This window comes from Anomalospiza imberbis, chromosome 4 (genome assembly GCF_031753505.1).
Source record: "Anomalospiza imberbis isolate Cuckoo-Finch-1a 21T00152 chromosome 4, ASM3175350v1, whole genome shotgun sequence".
Classification (NCBI taxonomy): Eukaryota; Metazoa; Chordata; class Aves; order Passeriformes; family Viduidae; genus Anomalospiza; species Anomalospiza imberbis.
Genome location: NC_089684.1, coordinates 39,377,013 through 39,396,448, shown reverse-complemented (window position 1 = coordinate 39,396,448; position 19,436 = coordinate 39,377,013). Strand labels below are relative to the sequence as shown.

General features: G+C 38.5%; 1 protein-coding gene across 10 annotated transcripts in view; it reads left to right on the top strand.

Moving 5' to 3' along the window:
- BLTP1 (bridge-like lipid transfer protein family member 1) overlaps positions 1–19,436 on the top strand; it is an 86,866-nt gene that overhangs the window by 62,896 nt on the left and 4,534 nt on the right. For 3 of the 10 annotated variants that reach the window (XM_068187940.1, XM_068187941.1, XM_068187936.1), the window contains 25 exons: positions 1,648–1,745; positions 1,844–2,029; positions 2,750–2,918; positions 3,407–3,618; positions 4,244–4,442; positions 5,069–5,128; positions 5,955–6,181; positions 7,036–7,166; positions 8,041–8,164; positions 8,320–8,429; positions 9,099–9,189; positions 9,704–9,766; positions 11,320–11,564; positions 12,141–12,356; positions 12,499–12,679; positions 13,554–13,746; positions 15,650–15,811; positions 15,914–16,053; positions 16,224–16,425; positions 16,602–16,805; positions 16,920–17,099; positions 17,536–17,673; positions 18,162–18,422; positions 18,827–18,977; positions 19,245–19,402. In XM_068187940.1, the coding sequence (XP_068044041.1) occupies positions 1,648–1,745; positions 1,844–2,029; positions 2,750–2,918; positions 3,407–3,618; positions 4,244–4,442; positions 5,069–5,128; positions 5,955–6,181; positions 7,036–7,166; positions 8,041–8,164; positions 8,320–8,429; positions 9,099–9,189; positions 9,704–9,766; positions 11,320–11,564; positions 12,141–12,356; positions 12,499–12,679; positions 13,554–13,746; positions 15,650–15,811; positions 15,914–16,053; positions 16,224–16,425; positions 16,602–16,805; positions 16,920–17,099; positions 17,536–17,673; positions 18,162–18,422; positions 18,827–18,977; positions 19,245–19,402 (4,101 nt within the window). Of the gene's footprint in view, positions 1–1,647; positions 1,746–1,843; positions 2,030–2,749; positions 2,919–3,406; positions 3,619–4,243; positions 4,443–5,068; positions 5,129–5,954; positions 6,182–6,629; positions 6,831–7,035; positions 7,167–8,040; positions 8,165–8,319; positions 8,430–9,098; positions 9,190–9,703; positions 9,767–11,319; positions 11,565–12,140; positions 12,357–12,498; positions 12,680–13,553; positions 13,747–15,649; positions 15,812–15,913; positions 16,054–16,223; positions 16,426–16,601; positions 16,806–16,919; positions 17,100–17,535; positions 17,674–18,161; positions 18,423–18,826; positions 18,978–19,244; positions 19,403–19,436 lie in introns of all 10 variants that reach the window. The other 7 variants (XM_068187947.1, XM_068187945.1, XM_068187944.1 and 4 more) reach the window with 7 other exon arrangements.

Sequence of the window (19,436 nt, the reverse complement as noted above, 5' to 3'; positions counted from 1 at the left end):
AGTTTAATAAGATTCATCAATAGCTGGAAACACCATGAGGAAAGAAAGAATAAAAAGTGATAACTAAGTAAAAAGAGTGTCTGTGTGTACATCTACCTCCTTTCATGTCCCTCTGTGTGTGTGTGTGTGCATATATATATATATATATATATATATATATTCAGGTATACAAATGCAATAAAAGAACAGTGCAAGTCCACATGATGTACCCTCAAGGCAGTTAGAAAATGCAGTGGAGAAAATGGAAAATGCCAAATTCCCTGAAGGCTAACAAGAAACACCCTGATATTTGTTCCAGCCAAAATATATTAGTATTGGGTAGTAAGGAAATGCTTAGGGAAAGAATAAATCTTCTGACAGCTGTCATTATATTCTATTAGAACATTTTTTTTGTGGAGGAGCATACAGCACTGAACCAGGAAACCTGTATTAGCTTTTACAGCATTTCTTAGACTCTGCCTTTCAATCTCTCCTGCATTTTTATGTGAGGAATTTATTACCAGTGATGGTTCTCTGCCTTTCCAGACTGTAAATTTGTATTGCACGTAGCAGCCTGATGATATTTGAAATGTAACTGTTGCCTTATATACTGGGGTAGTTCAGCAAGGACGTGGTCAGGTCAGCAATCCATGGGTCTGGATGCTCAGTGCAGAACAATAGGGGCAGAAACTGGCTTGGTCCCTTTGGCTTGGAGCAGTGATTTTTTAAATGGCTTGAAAATACCAATTAGTGTGATGTGCTGCAGTATTTTTTCTAATTACTGTTTGTGTGGCACTAAAGTATTGTTTGCATATTATCCTTATATAAAAACTGTGTAAGCACCAATTACTGACGGTGAAGTTGCACAGATTGAGAGCTAGTTAATGAACAGAGCAGTCCATTATAATTGCATCTGGAAATTGAAGGCAGTGTTGATTAAAAGAAAATTATCCAGATGCAAAATGGAATGATAAAATTTATTGTTGTTTGGGGCTTTTTTTGGATCTGTGATTCAACTGCTTGTCCTTACCACCAAATAACTGTAATTAGATCAATTGGCATAATTGGAGAGAATTAATGGCTTGGCCTTTTCCACCAGCAAGCCCTTCCTATAAACTAAGTTGGAATGTAGATAAATATCAAGGAGAATTTAATCCAGGATTGCTTCTTCAAGGGTACATAACTTGGAATGACATGTGCCAGGATGAGGAAGTAAACCCAAAGATAAAATAATTGCAGAATACTCTTTCCTCCTCTCATGGAGAAATACTGATATAATTTCAATTCCTCATTTTCATGGAATTTGTGTAGTATTTGCTCAAGTGTTCAATTTGTATAATCAGATAAGTAGGAGATACATTAGTGCAGGGGACAGAAAGCATCTTTTTTGAAAAGCAGGTGTTACTCCTTTCAGGCTTTGAGACTTCCTATGGAAAATTTCCCAGGAGGGAGGAACATGCCTCTGTTCCTTCATTCCTAGTGGAGAGGCATTAATTATATATCAGAAGATGAATCTGCACTGATGTCTCCAGTCCTCACTTGTTTTTATAAATCTTCCACTGGTCACTGTTTAAAAGGAGACTTAATTCATGGTCACCTTTTTATATGTATTGGTTTTAAAATATTTTCTTTGATAAAACTGTGACTGTGCATATTTAATGTGTACAGGAGGGGAGCAGCCGATACCTCTTTGGAATGAACATGATGGCACAACAGATGGAGATAAACCAAAAATTCTTCTTTACTCATTGAGCCTTCAGTTTAAGGTAATCTTATGATGATAAAACAGTGGTGGGTTTTTTTTCCTTTCTCATTGTGTCTCTGAACCAGATGCTCTTAACTTTGTACCTTCCTTATCCATCAGGGAATTCAGGTGACAGCTACAACTCCCTCGATGCGTGCTGTGAGGTTTGAAACGGGGTTGATAGAACTTGAGCTCTCCAACAGACTGCAAACCAAAGCAATGCCTGGAAGTAGCAGCTACCTCAAACTGTTTGGAAAATGCCAGGTGGATTTGAATCTGGCACTGGGACAGATTGTTAAACATCAGGTTAGTGCTCAAAATCTTTGTATGTAATGTTCTTAATAATATGTGATTTAAAAGTTACATAATCACGCCAAGAGATTGTTGCACAGTGCTGTGTTTTGGGGTTTTTTTTTTTTTTTTTTTTTTTTTTTTTTTTTTTTTTTTTTCTCATATTATTATCTTGGAGCTTCTTAGCCCTTTAGAACAGTAATCGCCTTTCTACTGAGTCAAACTCAAAACTTTCATTGATATAAATATAATTTTTTAGAATATTTGAATGAAATAATAAGATCAGAGGAGATCCAAACTTTGCTAGACCTACATTTTGACCTAGTTTGTCTGTCTTGGTTTGACAGTTGTACCTCTTGTACTCTTAAGCCTGCTGTTACCTGGAATCACTTGTTCTAGGATATGAAAGTGTTTTGTGATGCCTAGAAACAAACAGACAAATAGTAATCTTAGGACCTATAAATCAGCTGTCACAGTAGAGGATCTGGATATATAAATAGCTATGTTAGTTAACAATTTATGATAAAGAAAATAATGCTGTGATCAGAACTTAATGCAAAAATATTGAAGATCCTCAAAGGCACTTTGGCTAGAGCAGAAAAAGGAAAGGACACAACTTGTTGTTTTATATTTTCTCAAATGCAATAATTTGGGGGTTTTTTCTTCCTATCCCCGTCCCTGAACTCTTCCCTGCTGCAAACCCCTCCCTCTTCCCATTTTTTGGAACATTTTAAGGTCTATGAAGAAGCTGGCTCAGACTTCCATCAAGTTGCCTATTTCAAGACAAGAATTGGATTAAGAAATGCTCTCCGAGAAGAAATCAGTGGCTCATCAGACAGGGAAGCTGTACTTATTACTCTGAACAGACCCATTGTTTTTGCCCAGCCTGTGGCCTTTGACAGAGGTATTGTAGAGTTTGCTGTGAGTTTGTGTTCATGCTGAGGAAGAGATTTTTTTCTCAAAAGGCTTGCTTATTCAAGATTCAATGTATTTCATGCTAAGTAGCTGAGAAATTTGGGAGATCTCCATGTCAACAGATTGATGAATCTGTCATCATACATCAAAAATTCCACATGTTGAGGGATTTAGTCTTCGAATGGTTTGGAGGAAGTTGCTGTTGTAAATCCTCACAGATGAATGATGCTAAGAACAGCAGGACCTTCTGTATTTTAATGTATTAACTTTGATGGTAAGTGATCAGGTTTGTCCATCTTTGAAGCATGAGCCTGATCGCTGTACCCTGAACGTGTGTGTGTCCACTGTTATACATCCTCTGACTTAAAGTAATGGAGGAGCTGTAAAAAGGGAAAACAAAAAGAATTTATTTAGTGAATGTACATTATATTTTTAAGGTGTTAATTTCAATTAAGCATTTTTGGTTTCCTCATTAAGCTGTGCTATTCTGGCTGAACTACAAGGCAGCATATGACAACTGGAATGAACAGAGAATGGCTTTGCATAAAGATATTCATATGGCCACAAAAGAAGTGGTGGATATGCTGCCTGGAATCCAGCAAACCTCTGCACAGGCTTTTGGGACCCTGTTCCTTCAGCTGACTGTCAATGACTTAGGAATTTGCCTGCCTATCACAAACACACCCCAGGTAAGCAAAAGTGTGACTATTGGAAGTCTGTTAAAACGCCAGTTTGTGTTTGGTGTACAGATACATGAGCCAGGTGATAGAAGCTTCAAAAGAGGTCTAATTTATAAAAAGAAATATGTGGGTTTTTTTACAGGGAAACATAACTATAGATGTTCATATGCAGAGTTAGAAATTAGTCGTTCTGTACACTTAAATTTATGCATAATTGTACACATCAAAATAAACACCAAAAAAACACATAAAAATTAAAGCTACTTTTTGTCATTGTTAAATCAAGTCATCTTTTTTGGAGAAAAGAATTGATCCTTGGCTTGTGTTCTCTGGTCATGGGGCCATATGGATTATAACCTTTGATCAAATATGGATTTTTGTTCCTTTTCCAGATGAGCTTGAGTCTTGCTGCCCTAATAAATTTATAATGTAGGTGTTGCATTTAGGAAACAGCAGTGCAAGGCATTGTATGGGCAGAGGTGAAGCTTTTGAAACTCTGCAGAGAAGGAAAAATACAAGGAGATATGAGCAGGGGGTCAGTTAATAGGGAAAAATAAATGGCATTTGGTAAATGTACAATATCACTTTGACATTGCACTGACCAGTAAATTCTACCCATGATTTTATCTTCCAGTCTAACCACTCTGCAGATCTGGACACTGGCTCTGCTTTAGTCCTGACCATTGAAAGCACACTCATCACTGCCTGCTCCTCAGAGTCTTTAGTTAGTAAAGGTCATTTTAAAAACTTTTGCATCCGTTTTGCTGATGGATTTGAGACAAGTTGGGATGACTGGAAACCAGAAATAAGAGGAGATCTAGTAATGAATGCATGTAAGTGTGGGTGATTTCATACTGGACAAGAGTATTTCAGATACAAATCCACTTTTGCCCTGCCATTGACTTGAAAAACAGATGAGCTTTCCCAAAAAACTTAAAGAAAATACTTTGGCCTTTTGAAAGCAAAATAATATGGATCTAAAAGGTTATATTTCTTTGTTGTTTTCCTTTATTAATAAAATTTGCTGCTTTATATGTCATTGTAATAATTTAAGCTCTGCCTGAGAGATGTTGAAAGAGTTACATGCATTGCTCTTAAACAATTTCATAAGATCCCAAGAAGATTTTAATAGTCTGATATGGAATATTTTTATATATATATAATGCTGAAAATTCTAAAATTTTGTATGAAATTTTAAGTACATATATATATATATGTATATGTGTATATATATATATATATAGTCATGCATTATACATACTTAGAATTTTGTATGTTACCAAGTAGGTTCACTTTACTAAATAAGAAAAGTCCTTCAGTGGGAAAAAAAAAAACTAGAACTCCTATCATTCTTTAATTATGGCAGGCAGGAGACTGAGGGTGGGATTGGGAAGGGCTGCTCTAAGGCGGCATTTACTGGCTGCCTAATCAGCGTACTTGCTTTGTATGCTTCATGTAGGTGTTGTGCCAGATGGTACCTATGAAGTGTGTTCTAGGACAACAGGCCAAGCTGCAGCAGGTAATGTGTTTATTTTAATAAATCAAGTCCTACATTAAAAAAGCATTCATAAAATATGAAATTTAAGTCCTTTAACTGTGTTTTAATTTAACTGGCTGGAGAAGAGTCAGCCGTAGTTGCCATAACAGTCATGTCATCCCATTGCTTCCTGTCCTAGGGATTGCTAAATCTTCCTCATGCTGAGGCTTTGCATGCTGAACTGCCATCCCTGTCTTTCCTCTCCCAGAAAAGACTTCTCTTTTTCCCAAATTCCTTCTCTGCCCAGTCTTAAGTAGTCTGGACCTTCTCCAGGGCATTCAGAAGTAGCTGTCAGTCTCTGTATTAGTCATACTTCCATCTAGGAAGAAAACCAGTATCTTGTGTTGTCATGCTTAGAGCAAGATCTCTATTTTGATGCTGAAAAGTGGCACTCAGAAAAGTCCTGGGCAGACAGGATATTCACTAGCACACAAAATATATAATATTACATCTTCTAGCATCATTGTTCAAGACTTGAATAACTAGGTCAGCATTTGTACATGCAGAAAGACATGTTTTATGTTTTTTGCTGTTAGAAATTCTGTTTTGGAATAGTGTACTTTCCTGCATTTGTATGAGCTGAAGCTTGAAATGCTCTTTACTCATTCTGAAGAAAATGTATTTTCATTAGGTCCTGCCTGTGTTGTATCTCTTGTTAAAGAAATACTGTGAAGTATTTTCATCAAGCATTTCAGTTGTGGAATGTGTTTTTCTCAGAATGGGCAGTTGGCTAATGGGTACATAATTCACTATAGGAGATTTTTTTAAAAGAGGAAAAACTGCTTAAACTGATTTTTTTTGAACATAGAAAGTAGTAGTGCTGGAACCTGGACACTGAATGTGTTGTGGAAGATGTGTGGTATTGATGTCCACATGGATCCAAACATTGGGAAAAGACTGAATGCTTTGGGCAACACCCTCACAACATTGACAGGAGAGGAAGATATTGATGACATTGCTGACCTCAACTCTGTGAACATAGCTGACCTTTCAGATGAGGATGAAGTTGACACCATGTCTCCCACTATACATGCAGTAAGTGAATCCACCCAAATAAGTGCTACTAATTGGAAAAAGTCTTCTGTCAAATAGAAAGATCTTAATCTTGAGTCCAGCATGTGAGTCTTTATAGCTCATGCAAGTCTTGTTACAAATCAGAAACGTTTGTGTGTGTGTTTTCTAACTCCATATTTCAAAGACAACAAATTGCAGATCATATTTCAAATAAAGATCTGGATTTGAAAACATGGAGGGGACACAGCACCTAACCTCAGGTACTTGAACTGTAAAAGCCATGGCTTTCTTCTGGGTTTTCTTCACAGGACAGTAAGTTACTAACATGAAAAAAATTCTACTCAATATGCTGCTGACCTTGCTTTTTAGTTTTCTACAAAACCATTTTAACAGCTGTTCCTTAATGTCTCTTGCCTGCTGAAAGAGGAAACATTTTCCCAGCACACTAATGCTCCTGTTTGTTGTTCAGAAATCAGGTGGAGGTTCCTTGGGTGGAGATGCATGCAAGCTCACATTTGGGCAGCGGATTGTAAATCACCTGCTGGGTTTGAGCCCCCCAACCCACCGATACTCTGTTCCTGTAGAATATCTCTTGGGCTCAGCGAAGCAGGATTTGCTCCAGCCCAGCAGAGCACATATAAAAGCAGGCAGATCCTGCTCATGGGGACATGTATGTAGTAGTTACAGTGTGTCTAACTGAATGATGGGCTTTGGATCACTGGAAAAAATCCAATCAGCTGCCTATTCACATGAATTGATTCTTTTGCATGCACTAGTCCAGATTTGAAGGTGTGAAATTCACTTTGCCTGTTGTTCAAAATGTATTGATGTCCAATTTTTCGTGAGGACATTAATGAGATGTTAATTCTAAACAGGAGATCGTTGATCACCGGCGGCAGGGAGCTTCCAGTATCCAAACTGGAGAACAGCGAGGAAGGAAATTTATGAAGCGTTTGGTTGATATTAGAGAGCTCAATGAGCAAGCGAAAGTCATTGATGACCTAAAGTAAGTGGGGTTTGCTTTATATTTGTATCATACATCTTGTAGCACTGTTAGGGTTAAGTGCAAATCATTGCCTTTATTTCAAAAGAAAAGATTGTCCTTTTGGATTCCAAAAGCAAAGGCTATATATACAAGTACTCTCTCAGATCTCTCGGGTTGTTCCAAAAGTGTCAGATTAGCCTATATTTTTCTGACTCTGCATTTTAATGACTGAATTATAATCCTTTTCCTGTTGATTCAAAATCATAGTTCCATCTTGATTTATTACGCTGATTACTTTAGCAAAATACATTACTTTGAAACTGTAATAAGCTTAGGAAGAAGAAGAAAAATATTTAAATTTACTTTTTTTTTGCATCTTGTACATGATGTTTTCAAGATAAAACTTGAAAACTTTCTTATACTGTACTTGAGATAACCCTTAAGAAAAACTTATTTCAGATTTCACGAATTTCATCTGACATTCTGTGTCAGATAAATACTATTTTACTAATAGTATTGGCAAACATGGTTTTGTTGGGCTTGTTTGGGCTTTTCCCCCCTTTTCCCCAAGACAGACTTACTATAAATGGATCTGTCTGTGATGGGAATACAGAGGTTGGCAGTTATGTGTTAAATTGTGAAAAGGGATACAGGTTTTACTGTTTGTACTTAAAATGAAATGGCTGTCACCATTCAGAGGGAAATTTTATCTGAAATTAGGAATTTAGGTTAAATGTTTGTTTTTGTATATCTGTGGCTATATTTGGCACTGGTCATAAGTATTGGGACAAAAGAGAAATTGGGATAATTCCCAGGGAAAGCATTCTTAAAACAAAGATTTTTGAAATTGTGGAAATAATATCTGTAAGGTAACTCAACCATGCTTTACCTCCAGGAAATTAGGTGCAAGTGAAGGGACCATAAACCAAGAAATTCAACGCTATCAGCAGCTGGAGTCGGTGGCTGTGAATGACATCCGCAGGGACGTCCGCAAAAAGCTCCGTAGATCCAGCATGAGGGTGAGCAGGATTAGGCTACTTTGAGAGTATTGTAGCACTTGTGTCCCAAAAACCCTTCTACTTTGCTGGCACTCCTATGGACAGTAGCATTTTAGCTTGCCAGAGTTTTCCTCTGTGTTCTCAGTTGTTGCATTTCTGTATTATTTCTGGTTTAGGCTGCCTCCTTGAAAGACAAGTGGGGTCTGAGCTACAAACCCAGCTACAGCCGATCGAAGAGCATTTCGGCATCAGGGAGGCCACCTCTGAAGAGAATGGACAGAACAAGGTGAGCCTCTGGGAATTTGGGATCTGTGATAGCCACAACAGCACATGAAACAGGGAGAAAGTTGGACTGTGGCTGAAGAGTACTTTTACCACAGGCAGCAGCTGCTTGTGGTGGAACTGGATAGAAAGAGGTAATTTTGCAAGGCAGGCATGTGCTAAAAAGCGTTTTTCCTCATTTTTCTGAAATCTCTGAGAATATTTCACTTCTACAACAACAAAAACATATTGAAGAAATGTATATAAGGAAAAACAGCATGGTGTAAAAATCTTATTTTCTACACCCGATTTACGATCATCTGCCTTTTAAAAGGGCTGCTGTAATGAGAAGAAGAAAGGGAGATGCTTTTTTTCTGTGTGAATAATTCTTCCATGTGGCAGATTACAAATAACTTATTTTTCTGTAACTTCTGCATGTTGGCTCAGGATTGAAAAGCTTGCATAGAGACATTAGCAGAGACAGAGTACCGGCCAAGTCCTGTGCAGCTTCCTTCTCTTTTCTTCTCCCGTCCTTCCTTTCCATGTACCCAGGTGCTTCAATTATGATTTTATATATTATTCCCTAAAAAATAATGATAAATGTGACCTTGTATTTGTGTAGTTAACTGTTTGCATGACCCTAAAATCCTGTCGTACAACTCAAGAAGCTGTTTTGGTTTTGTTTTGCTTGCAGCTCTCGACTGGGAGACAGTGAAGACCTCCCAGATATCCGTGTGGATGCTGCATCCCCTGGGCCAAGAGTAACCTTCAACATACAAGATTCTGTAAGAATTACTTTATATGCCATATAATTGTATTTCCTCTGCCATTTGGTCACCAGTTCATGAAATAATTATATCCAGGCAAACCCAAATTGTGTCTGCTTTGCCTCAAATTACAGATGTGTTTTTGGAAGATAGACTTATTTTGTCAGAAGACAGATGTATTTTGGTTTCTTGACACAGAAATTAATTGATTCATGAGAGAAAAATATTTTAAAATGGCTTGATTTGTTTCTTAGGCTTACACAGTAGTAATTTTCTTGGAAGTTTTGTCAGAGGTGTGCAAAAAATCACCTAGGTTTTTTTGGTGTTTGAATATATTGAGAGTTTTGGAAATGGGTATTAGTTTGCTGTAGCTCTACAGGTGTATCCTTCTCAGTGTTTGGAATGGATTGTTGAATTGGTTTGGTTTTTTTTTTCCTTTTTTTGCAATGTTTTCTCATGTTTAAAATGTTTATTTTGCATGGCTGAGATTATTGTAATTATTTTAATTTCTATTCTTTTTATTTCTATTAAGTTGAATCAAACAGCTTTGGGGATTGCACAACAATCCAGCTGTCCAGGGGAAGGGTATTTTCAGGTACTTCTGAGCAGAAACAAGTCTTCTTTACCAGAGAACTAATTTATCTCATAGGGAGCTGCTCTTCAATATTTCATCTCTTTTGCACTCAGCTAAACAGAATGTATATCGAGCTTGAAAATACTTAAATATGTAAACTAAGCAGAGGAACATGATTTATTGTTGATGAACAACAATCAAAGTGCTTCTACACCCTTATGTAGACTTAAAACAAATTCTAAAATGAATTATTGGCTTTTTGCTTAAAGACTGAGCAAGGCTGATGTAAAGTGACCCAAGTCTAGCCTTGAAATGTGCTTTAGAGGCTGATTTTAGTGTGTGCCTTCACCTGTTACATTGTGTTCCAATGTGAGGGCAATCAACACTGGTACAAAATAATTACCAGGTGGGAGGACATCTTCTCACACTTAATTCTGTTAAAATTCTTGTTTTTAATGTGGAATAAGACATCTTCCAATAATAGCTAGTAGGGAATGTTCCAAAACGTAATATCCTAAGAACAAGTGGAGTTTTTTTAACTACTTTCAAAAGCATGTTTAGAAAAAATAGTATTTTTCTTTAAAAAAAACTAATCAAGCAAACCCAAAACTCAAAACAAATCAGAAAAGGCAAAACTAAATAAGTGAACAAAAAAAAAAAAAACCAAAAAAAAACCAAAAACAAACAAAAACAGAAGAGACAGTAATGTACTTCTTCTCCCTTCTAACTCTCCTCATGCTCCCCGGAAATAAATTCCTATTTCTGAGAGAATGGTGGAAATGACGCCAGGGAATGTGCTTTGTACATTTAAATATGTTCACATTTAAAAGCTACCCTGCCTATTCTTGTTGTTATGTAAAAGCCCAATTAGCTTAGGTTTTGTTGGCATAGCAAAATACGATCAATCACTTAGAGGTATTAAATGTTGAATATTTTTTTAAAATGTATTTTCCTGACATCATGCCAGTTGTTCTGCAGAGCTCTTATTTGAATTTGCAGACTGTGTACCTCTGCAGTGACACTGCATAGGAAGTGCTGGTGTTTAACCCTTGCAGATGCTTTTCACAGGCATTTTAAGATTTTAATGTTGGAAAATGGCTTGTGGCATGATTTCTGGGAGAAGCAGGAGGCTCCTTTAGGACGTTCAGTTCCGTGCTTGGGCCAGGATGCCCGGGCGGTGCTGTACATTCTGTCTAGTGCCCTGCGTGCCCTCACTAACGCTTCCTGCAAGTCATGGGCACTTAGGCTGCCTTCTGTCCTTTTCTTTCAAAATAGATCTTAAATTTAAATGAAATGTTTCCTTCTAAATTGGTAAAAGCATGATGAGTCTTTGTCTACTAGGCTGAGCTCAATCACTAGGCAATGGCAAAGGTCTCCTCACCAAGCTTTCATTCCGTTCTTTTTCATAATCCCTCTTGCAATTCCTTTACCTGCTCTCTCCATGTTACGAGGAACTCAGAAGTGAGGGTTTCTCATAGCAGGCCTGCTTCTTTATTTCCGGATCTATCTTACTGCATTCTCTGTGGAAATCAAATCTGTGGAAATTTACTATCTTTTTGTCTTTTCACAATCAGTTTCCAGAGGAGACAGAAATGGACCTTTTGTCCGTAACTATTGATGGTCCCTCCCATTACTCATCTACTAGTGAAGGCTCATGCTCGGTATTTGGTTCACCCAAAACTCCAGCTGTCTTCTCACCCGGCATTCCCTTCCAGCCTGAAGAAGGACGCCGGGATGACAGCTTATCCTCCAGCAGTGAGGACTCGGAGAAGGAGGATGACCATGAAAGGGAGAGGACGTATTTTTATAGGAAACCACCGTAAGTAACGGTACAGAAATGAAGAAAATACCTCTGAATATGCTTTCAGTACTCTCAAACTTGAAATATTGAATTTAAAGCTACAAATTCTGTTGCTGATGAAGTACTGAATACACTCAAGTGTGCGTGTGGAAGGCAGGTGTGTTCACTAGAGGTGACTGTGTGGGAAGGAGGGGTCCTAATTAGAAAAGGAGGTAACTGATAAAAATTTCAGGTCTTGGAACAGAATGAAAGGACTTGGAAAGTGAGGTTTTTGAGGCACAAAACAGGGTGTAGGTCCACAAACTGGATGTAAAAATGTGGATACTTACAAATATGAAATCTATTGTGTATATATATTTTTGTTCCTTTTTTGATTGAGAATTTAAGAAAAGCTTAGGTTTTTATACTACCCTATATTAAGAAATGTGACATGCTAATGCAAGATGGGTCACTGTATCGCTGCATATCAGATAAGGCCTTTTCCCAAAATGCTTTTGTAAGATCCTACAGTGTGGACATAGTTTGGGAATGCCTTGTAGCCCCTGCTGAGGTAAATGTCCTGCTGATACCTGCCCCCTATTTGTGCCTGTGCAGGAGCACCTCTCGCAAGAAAACCATGGGCTTTGCTGCTGTGCACCAGCTGTTCACCGAGCGCTGGCCAACAACACCCACCAACAGGAGTGTCACTGGCACCACCACGGAGAGAAACATTGACTTTGAGCTTGATATTAGGGTTGAAATTGATTGTGGGAAGTGTGTTCTGCATCCCACAATGGTCCAGCAAGAGCATGACGACATCAGTTTGCGAAGGTAAGAAATGTGTGCATCAGTTTATTACCAGCACTTTTTTTTAGTAATTATTACTGTTTACTAACAGCACCATAAGTTGCAATTGTTCTGGCCCAGTGTGGCACAGGAAATTACTTTAATTACATGAGTATATTTATTTCAGGAGCTATGATCGGAGTTCCAGGAGCTTGGATCAAGAGTCTCCTTCAAAAAAGAAGAAATTTCAAACTAATTATGCATCTACTACTCACTTACTTGCTGGCAAGAAAGTGCCATCATCTCTACAGACAAAATCCAGTGATGTGGAAACAACAGTGTTTTATATTCCTGGGGTGGATGTAAAGGTAAAATGAAAGGATAACTCAGCAGGGAGGCAGTGACAATGTTTTCTCTCCAACGCAGTCAAACTGTACACTCCCTTGGTTTTTTAAATGTTGTTTCTATATCCGAGCATGAACGGGTCTCAACAGAAATGTCTTTGTATTTTGTGATTTCAAATCCTAATGGAGTAAGAACGGGGAAAAATCTGTCACTGCTTGAAGGAAAACTTCATGCAATTCGGTTGAGGCAATGCCATAAATCAAACGCTCCTCACTTGATACAACTTGGCTTTTCTAGTCTTCCAGTGTGAAAGGACTATGTGTGTCCATGTCCAGTATTCCAGGCTGTCTTCAGGGATAACAATTATACCTCAGGTTCTGCCTGTGTCTTTTAGTCAAATTCAGGAATAACTAAACCTTCTCTACAACTTTTGTGGTGTTCTGTGTTTTGAGTAATAGTCTACTGTACACATGGAGGAGGTGTGAACTCCTGGGTTCAGGGGTATTTTGATTTTTATGCCAGTTTCTGTATGCCTGTGTTTAGTAGAACAGCTCCACCACGCATTAAGACAGAAGGGAGGCTGTGTGCATACATGGCACAGGATGCATGTGATGTAACAGAGAGAGAAACAAGCTTTAGTGTTCCTAAATAATGAATTTCCTCTGTTTCTGTGTGTTTTATTGAATTTTTTAATAGTTTATTCGTTTATCTATTTTTTGTACTAAGTTTTCAGTTATTTTTGTGTACAGAATGTGAACTGGAATGTAATGTATCTTACAATGATATTTCTCTAAAGAATGAGAAGAAATAAATTTTGGAGGGAAGGAGTGGCACCAAATGGCTGTACAGAAATTGAGTTCTTCATGTGAAGTAACTTGATCTTGCTTTGCTTTCCAGCTGCACTACAACTCCAAGACTCTAAAGACTGAGTCGCCAAACACTTCTCGAGGATCCTCTTTGCCACGCACCCTTTCCAAAGAGTCCAAGCTGTATGGTATGAAAGATACTGCCACATCTCCTCCTCTCTCTAGCACTATCCACAGCAAGACTAACACCTTACTTCCTCCCCAACCCCCACCCATCCCATCAGGTACTTATAGATAAGCTTTCTGAACCTTTCATGGATATATTTTCCCTTGGTGTAATCTACTGCCTTTAGATCTGGCTGCACCTTACCTGGAGCACTGTGTTTATCCAGGCTTGACTTTGGCTGCAGAAACCTGACCCCAGAAGCAAGAATGCCATTCATAAAGCTGCATTTCTAGACATGGTTTGTCAAACCAGTCTCAGTAATATTTTTGTCATTGTCACTATATCCCAGTGTTAGGCTGTCACTGCCTTCTCCCAGTTTTCATTTAACAAAAGAATGTTGGAAAGCAGTGTAAATATCTGTAAATATTTCAACCATTGAAGGCCTTTAAATAGCCATGATTTGGAGTAAGATGAGTTCTAATATGAGCTTTGTTGTGTCTCCAATGATTCCTGTTTTCAAGCAGGACACTGTTGTTACCTCATGCAGATCCAGAGGCATGTAGATTGCATCTCCAGTTTCTGAGACATTCACTCTTCTCCTCTTTGGCATTTAAATATTGCTTTAAACACAAAGCCGAAACTGTGTCAGAACTTGATCACCAACCAAAATTAGTAACTGGAAGTTGTGCTTGTGGGTTTTGCCTTATAAAATCACCAGAGATGCTGGGAGAGAACAGTGAAATGGGGATACCTCCCTCAGTTCTCCATGCTGTTGAACCATTAGCTCTTACTCCTTTAGGTGGCCATCCTCTTTATGATTACGAGATGTTGTGTAGTGGTTTATGCTACTTCTCTTCACTTTTGTTCTCTACTGTATATTCTTTCTAATCTTTGCCTTTGAATTCTTACCACATGATGTCCAGGTACTGAGTCTTGCTGCTTAAATGTCTGTAAGCTCTACATTTGGTGTGGAAATTGCACTTGTATGGTAATATATATGCCCCCCAGACTAGAGATTGGCTTGTAATTACTTTATTTCTTTATGCATTTTATTTTTATAAGTATTTATTAGTCCTGAATGGTTTTGAAGCACATCTATTGTTGTTTATACTGCTTTTTTGTAATAGTACTTTTCCTCTGGAAACATTCCTCTGGAATGGAGACCAACTTCTTGTATTTTCTTTGGTTTCCAGTAAAAGTAAGATAGGACAATGTAGTCAGAGACATGAGGCAGAATAGTTTGCACAGAATGAAAAGTCAGTGCTTTTTTTTCATTTTAGTAAATGAAAGGATTTTTAATCTCTGGTTTAGTAGTTAATTTTTATTTTTGTCTTGAAGAATTTTAAATCTACATCTCCACTGATGTATATTCATTCTAATAGCTGTATTGCATAGAGACAGTAAGTGAGCTGGTACTTATATCTTCTCTGCATATTAATATTTTGATGAGCGTGGATTCAAGATTCCTCTTCCACAAATTTACAAGACAGTAACCTTTTTATTAGTTTATACTCTGGCTAGTTCCAAGCTTTCAAAAATTACGGTTTAGAATCTTTAGTCATTCTTTGCATAAATATAGTAGGACTTGCCATTTGCAGTTTTAATTTTTGGATGTATTTTCTCTATTTAAACTGACATTCTTTCCAGACTTGTTGATTTATTTTACCAAATACCACTTTTATTTCCAGTCAGCTGTGGTTTCTTTGCACGGGGTATTTGAAGAATAGCTATCTATGTTTGCTTTCAGTGCTAAAAAGTGAGGTGTTGACAATGACAACAGAGTGCTGGGTTGAGAACATGAGCAATGGAATTACTACAATTAAGCCTTACAGACTAATGGTTATTTTTGCAAAGTGAAAATTTAATGACTTCATTTCTTCTAGCAGACCTGATCTAGATCTCTTCAGATGATAGAGAAAATTAGAGGGCACAGCTTGATAAGTTATGAAGTATCTTCTAATGTTTATCAGTTACTGCTCAGTGGTATTAACTTAGGCAAATGTATCTTCTCAATGTTGCAGCTAAAGGGAAAGGAAGTGGTGGAGTGAAAACTGCTAAACTCTATGCGTGGGTTGCGCTCCAGTCACTGCCAGAGGAGATGGTGATCAGCCCCTGCCTCCTGGACTTCCTGGAGAAAGCCCTTGAAACCATTCCCATCACACCCATTGAAAGGAATTACACAGGTCAGTTGCATAGTTGTATTCTGGCACTCTGTGCTTTTTTGGTATTGAGCTGCTTTTCCTTTCAAATTCCACTTTCTAATGAGTTCTTGTACTTGTTAAAAGCTGTTAGTTCGCAGGATGAAGACATGGGGCAGTTTGATATACAAGATCCCTTGGAAGAGTCCACAACATCCTTGGTGTCATCCTCAACATCAGCATATTCCTCCTTCCCTGTAGATGTGGTGGTTTATGTGCGAGTCCAGGTGAGGGTTTAACTCAACATTCAGAGTAGTAACTTGCTTTAGTCACTGTCTCTTAAACAAGCCATGCTTCTAAGTTTGCTTTTTAAAGAATAAAAACTCTGAAAAATATTCTTAAAGAATAAAAAGTCAAGTGTCCCTTCTGAATGCTTTCTTTTCTTTCTGCCTGCCAGCCTTCTCAAATCAAGTTCAGCTGCTTGCCGGTATCCAGAGTCGAATGTATGCTGCAGTTGCCTTCCCTGGATCTTGTTTTCTCTTCCAACCGAGGAGAACTGGAAACTTTAGGCACAACATACCCATCAGAAAGTGTGTCCACTGGTGGCAGTACTCCACAGAGTGGCTCAAAGAATTCAGCTAGTAAATCTGGAGCGCCAGGTAATACGTGTGTGGATGTCAATTCTCTACACAGAATATTTAAGCTATATTGCTGCTAGAGGGCATACTTTGAAGTGTATTTGGTCTGTTTAATACTGCTGTTAACATTAAGTATTATTTCATGTTTAAAAATGCTTTCAAAATCTGATTTTTGCCCCCCCAAAAAATGACTGCAGGTTCATCACCTGGCCTCGGCAGCCCTCTGGGCAGGACCAGGCACAGCAGCAGTCAGTCGGATCTGACGACTTCCAGCAGCAGTTCTTCAGGCCTTAGCTTTACTGCCTGCATGTCTGACTTCTCCCTTTACGTATTCCATCCCTATGGAGCTGGAAAACAAAAATCAGCTGTTACTGTGCTAACCCCTGGATCGGGAGCCTTGGGTATGGAACAAGGTTTTGTTTGTTTTATGAACATGATTCAAGCGTGGCATGCGTTTCTGAACTGCAGATTTGAAAGGATCACAGAAGATGAAAATGTTTCCTTCATGCTTCTAGGGAACATGGATGAGGAGCCAACTTCGGTCACTGGCCGGAAGGACTCCCTGAGCATCAACCTGGAGTTTGTGAAAGTCAGCCTGTCACGGATCAGGCGATCGGGAGGCTCCTCCTTTTTTGAGAGTCAGTCTGTGAGCAAAGCTACCAGCAAGATAGACACCACATTGATCAACATATCTGGTAAATGCTTCTTTCATTTTAATCCCAGCTAATTAGAGAACTGCCGTTCCAGTAACGGACTTTACTCTTGGCAGCTTTTTTTTTTTTTTTTTTTGGTAAGATCTATGTACTTATTTTTGGCCCCTGCACATGGGATCCTGACTTACTGGGAAAACAGCAGGATGGTTGTGATTAATCTGCCATTAAAATCCTCCCATGAGGAGTCTGAGGCACATTCAACGCAAGGAGGACTCAACATAATCTTTATTCTTGTGTTCCACCGTGTCTTTATGAAGCGCATTTGTATCTAATGTTTGGACTTGGAGAAATGACAACACCTCAGGAAAGCTGTGTTCATGACAGCAGAGACAGTACTACTATGTGAAAGAGAAAATGACTTGGTTACCAAAACCTTTTATTACTGGGAATTTACAACTGCGTGCATGTGCTTTTTCAGCTGTCTGTGACATAGGATCTGCTTCTTTCAAATACGACATGCGTCGCCTCAGTGAGATCCTGGCCTTTCCCAGGGCTTGGTACAGGAGAAGCATTGCCAGAAGGCTTTTCCTGGGTGATCAGACAATAAATCTGCCAGGTAGGAGACTGCTGCTTATCACCAAAAAACTTGTTACCCAATGAGTTACAGTAGGAATTTTATAAGCGTTTTTTACTCGTGTCATATTATATCACTGACTGGGTGTAAATGTATTATTATTTACTCCACATGCAGTCACTCAGAGATGTTCGATAGGAAATCCTAGTCAGAAGAAGTGAAAAATTGCTAACATAGGTCACTGAACAATTTAAAGAGCATATTCCAAGGCCAGGTTGGATGGGGCCCTGAGCAACCCAATCTTAATAAATGGCACTCCTGCCCATGGCAGGGTTGGAGCCAGATGATATTTAAGGTCCCTTCCCAAACCATTCTATAGTTCTATGATATATAAATAAAACCAGCAGAAAACTTTTGAGTTATGTCAAATGAAATACATTTATTTCTTAATACTTCCCAGTATACATGATGGTATGGTTAGACACAAATGAAATAGTTTTTCTGTATTTCCTGTGCTGCTTTTTCTCCAGTAGCATCAGGCCCTGGCACACCAGATTCAATTGAAGGAGTGAGCCAGCACCTTTCTCCTGAATCCTCAAGGAAAGCATACTGTAGGACATGGGAGCAGCCTTGCCAGTCTGCTTCCTTCACTCACATGGCACAGTCCCCCAATGTTTTCAGTGAGCACAGTGCCAGCAGTAGTATGTCACCTGGGACAGCATCTCACAGCCTCAAGTCTCCAGCTGTCACAAGATCCAGGAGTGTGTCTGACTCCTCAGTGCCTCAGAGAGGTGAGTAGATAATGACATGTATATATTTTTTTAAGTATTTCCATCAGCTGTGTGAAAGAAGTATGTCATTACCACTTTGAAAATAATCTTTTCCACAGTGATTGGCACTGGAGAGTCAATGGCTTAGAGAAGGGAAAATGCCTAAAATGGATGAATGAAAGTTGTTAGCATATTTTCCATTAAATTTCCCTGTGAGTCAATTTCTGTGACAGCTAAAGCAATGCATATTGCAAATCCTCTAGTCCTCATTTATCTTCTCTCATGGTTTTGTGTTCTTAATAAATATGGTGCTTGTCAGTCCTTTTGTAATATTCAAATATATTCAGTATTCATGGATATATTCTGCCAGTTTTCCCTAGCATGTGAAATAATTTAAATTTTTGTCTATTTTTTTTTCTGTTTAGATACTATCTCAAAAACATCGACTCCATTTAATAAGTCAAATAAAGCTGGAAGCCAGCAAGGAACACCGTGGGAAACACTGGTTGTGTTTGCTATGAACCTGAAACAATTAAATGTTCAAATGAATATGAGCAATGTAATGGGCAATACTACGTAAGTGGAAAATACAGTCAAGCATATTTTAACAGGTAGTGGTGTTTGGGGGAAAAAAGCCAATTTTTTCCCTACAGACTGGTAACAGTCTGTCTTTTAGCTTTAAAATGCCACCCTTTTCAGTTTTGAACTGGGAATACCCTAATGAATACTTAATTGCTTAATCCTGAAGTCACATAAACCACCTTATTTACTGCTTTCCAGTAGATGATACTCAGTTTCTCTTTTGGCAACCTGGAAAGTTGTCTATTTTCACCTCTGTTCTAGGTGGACCACCAGTGGCTTGAAAAGTCAGGGCCGTCTGTCTGTGGGCAGTAGCAGAGATCGGGAAATCAGCATGTCTGTGGGCTTGGGAAGATCCCAGCTGGACTCCAGAGGGGGAGTTGTTGGAGGTACCATAGATGTTAACACCCTGGAGATGGTGGGTAAGTTGGAAAGCCTCCTGCTGTTAGCATGTGC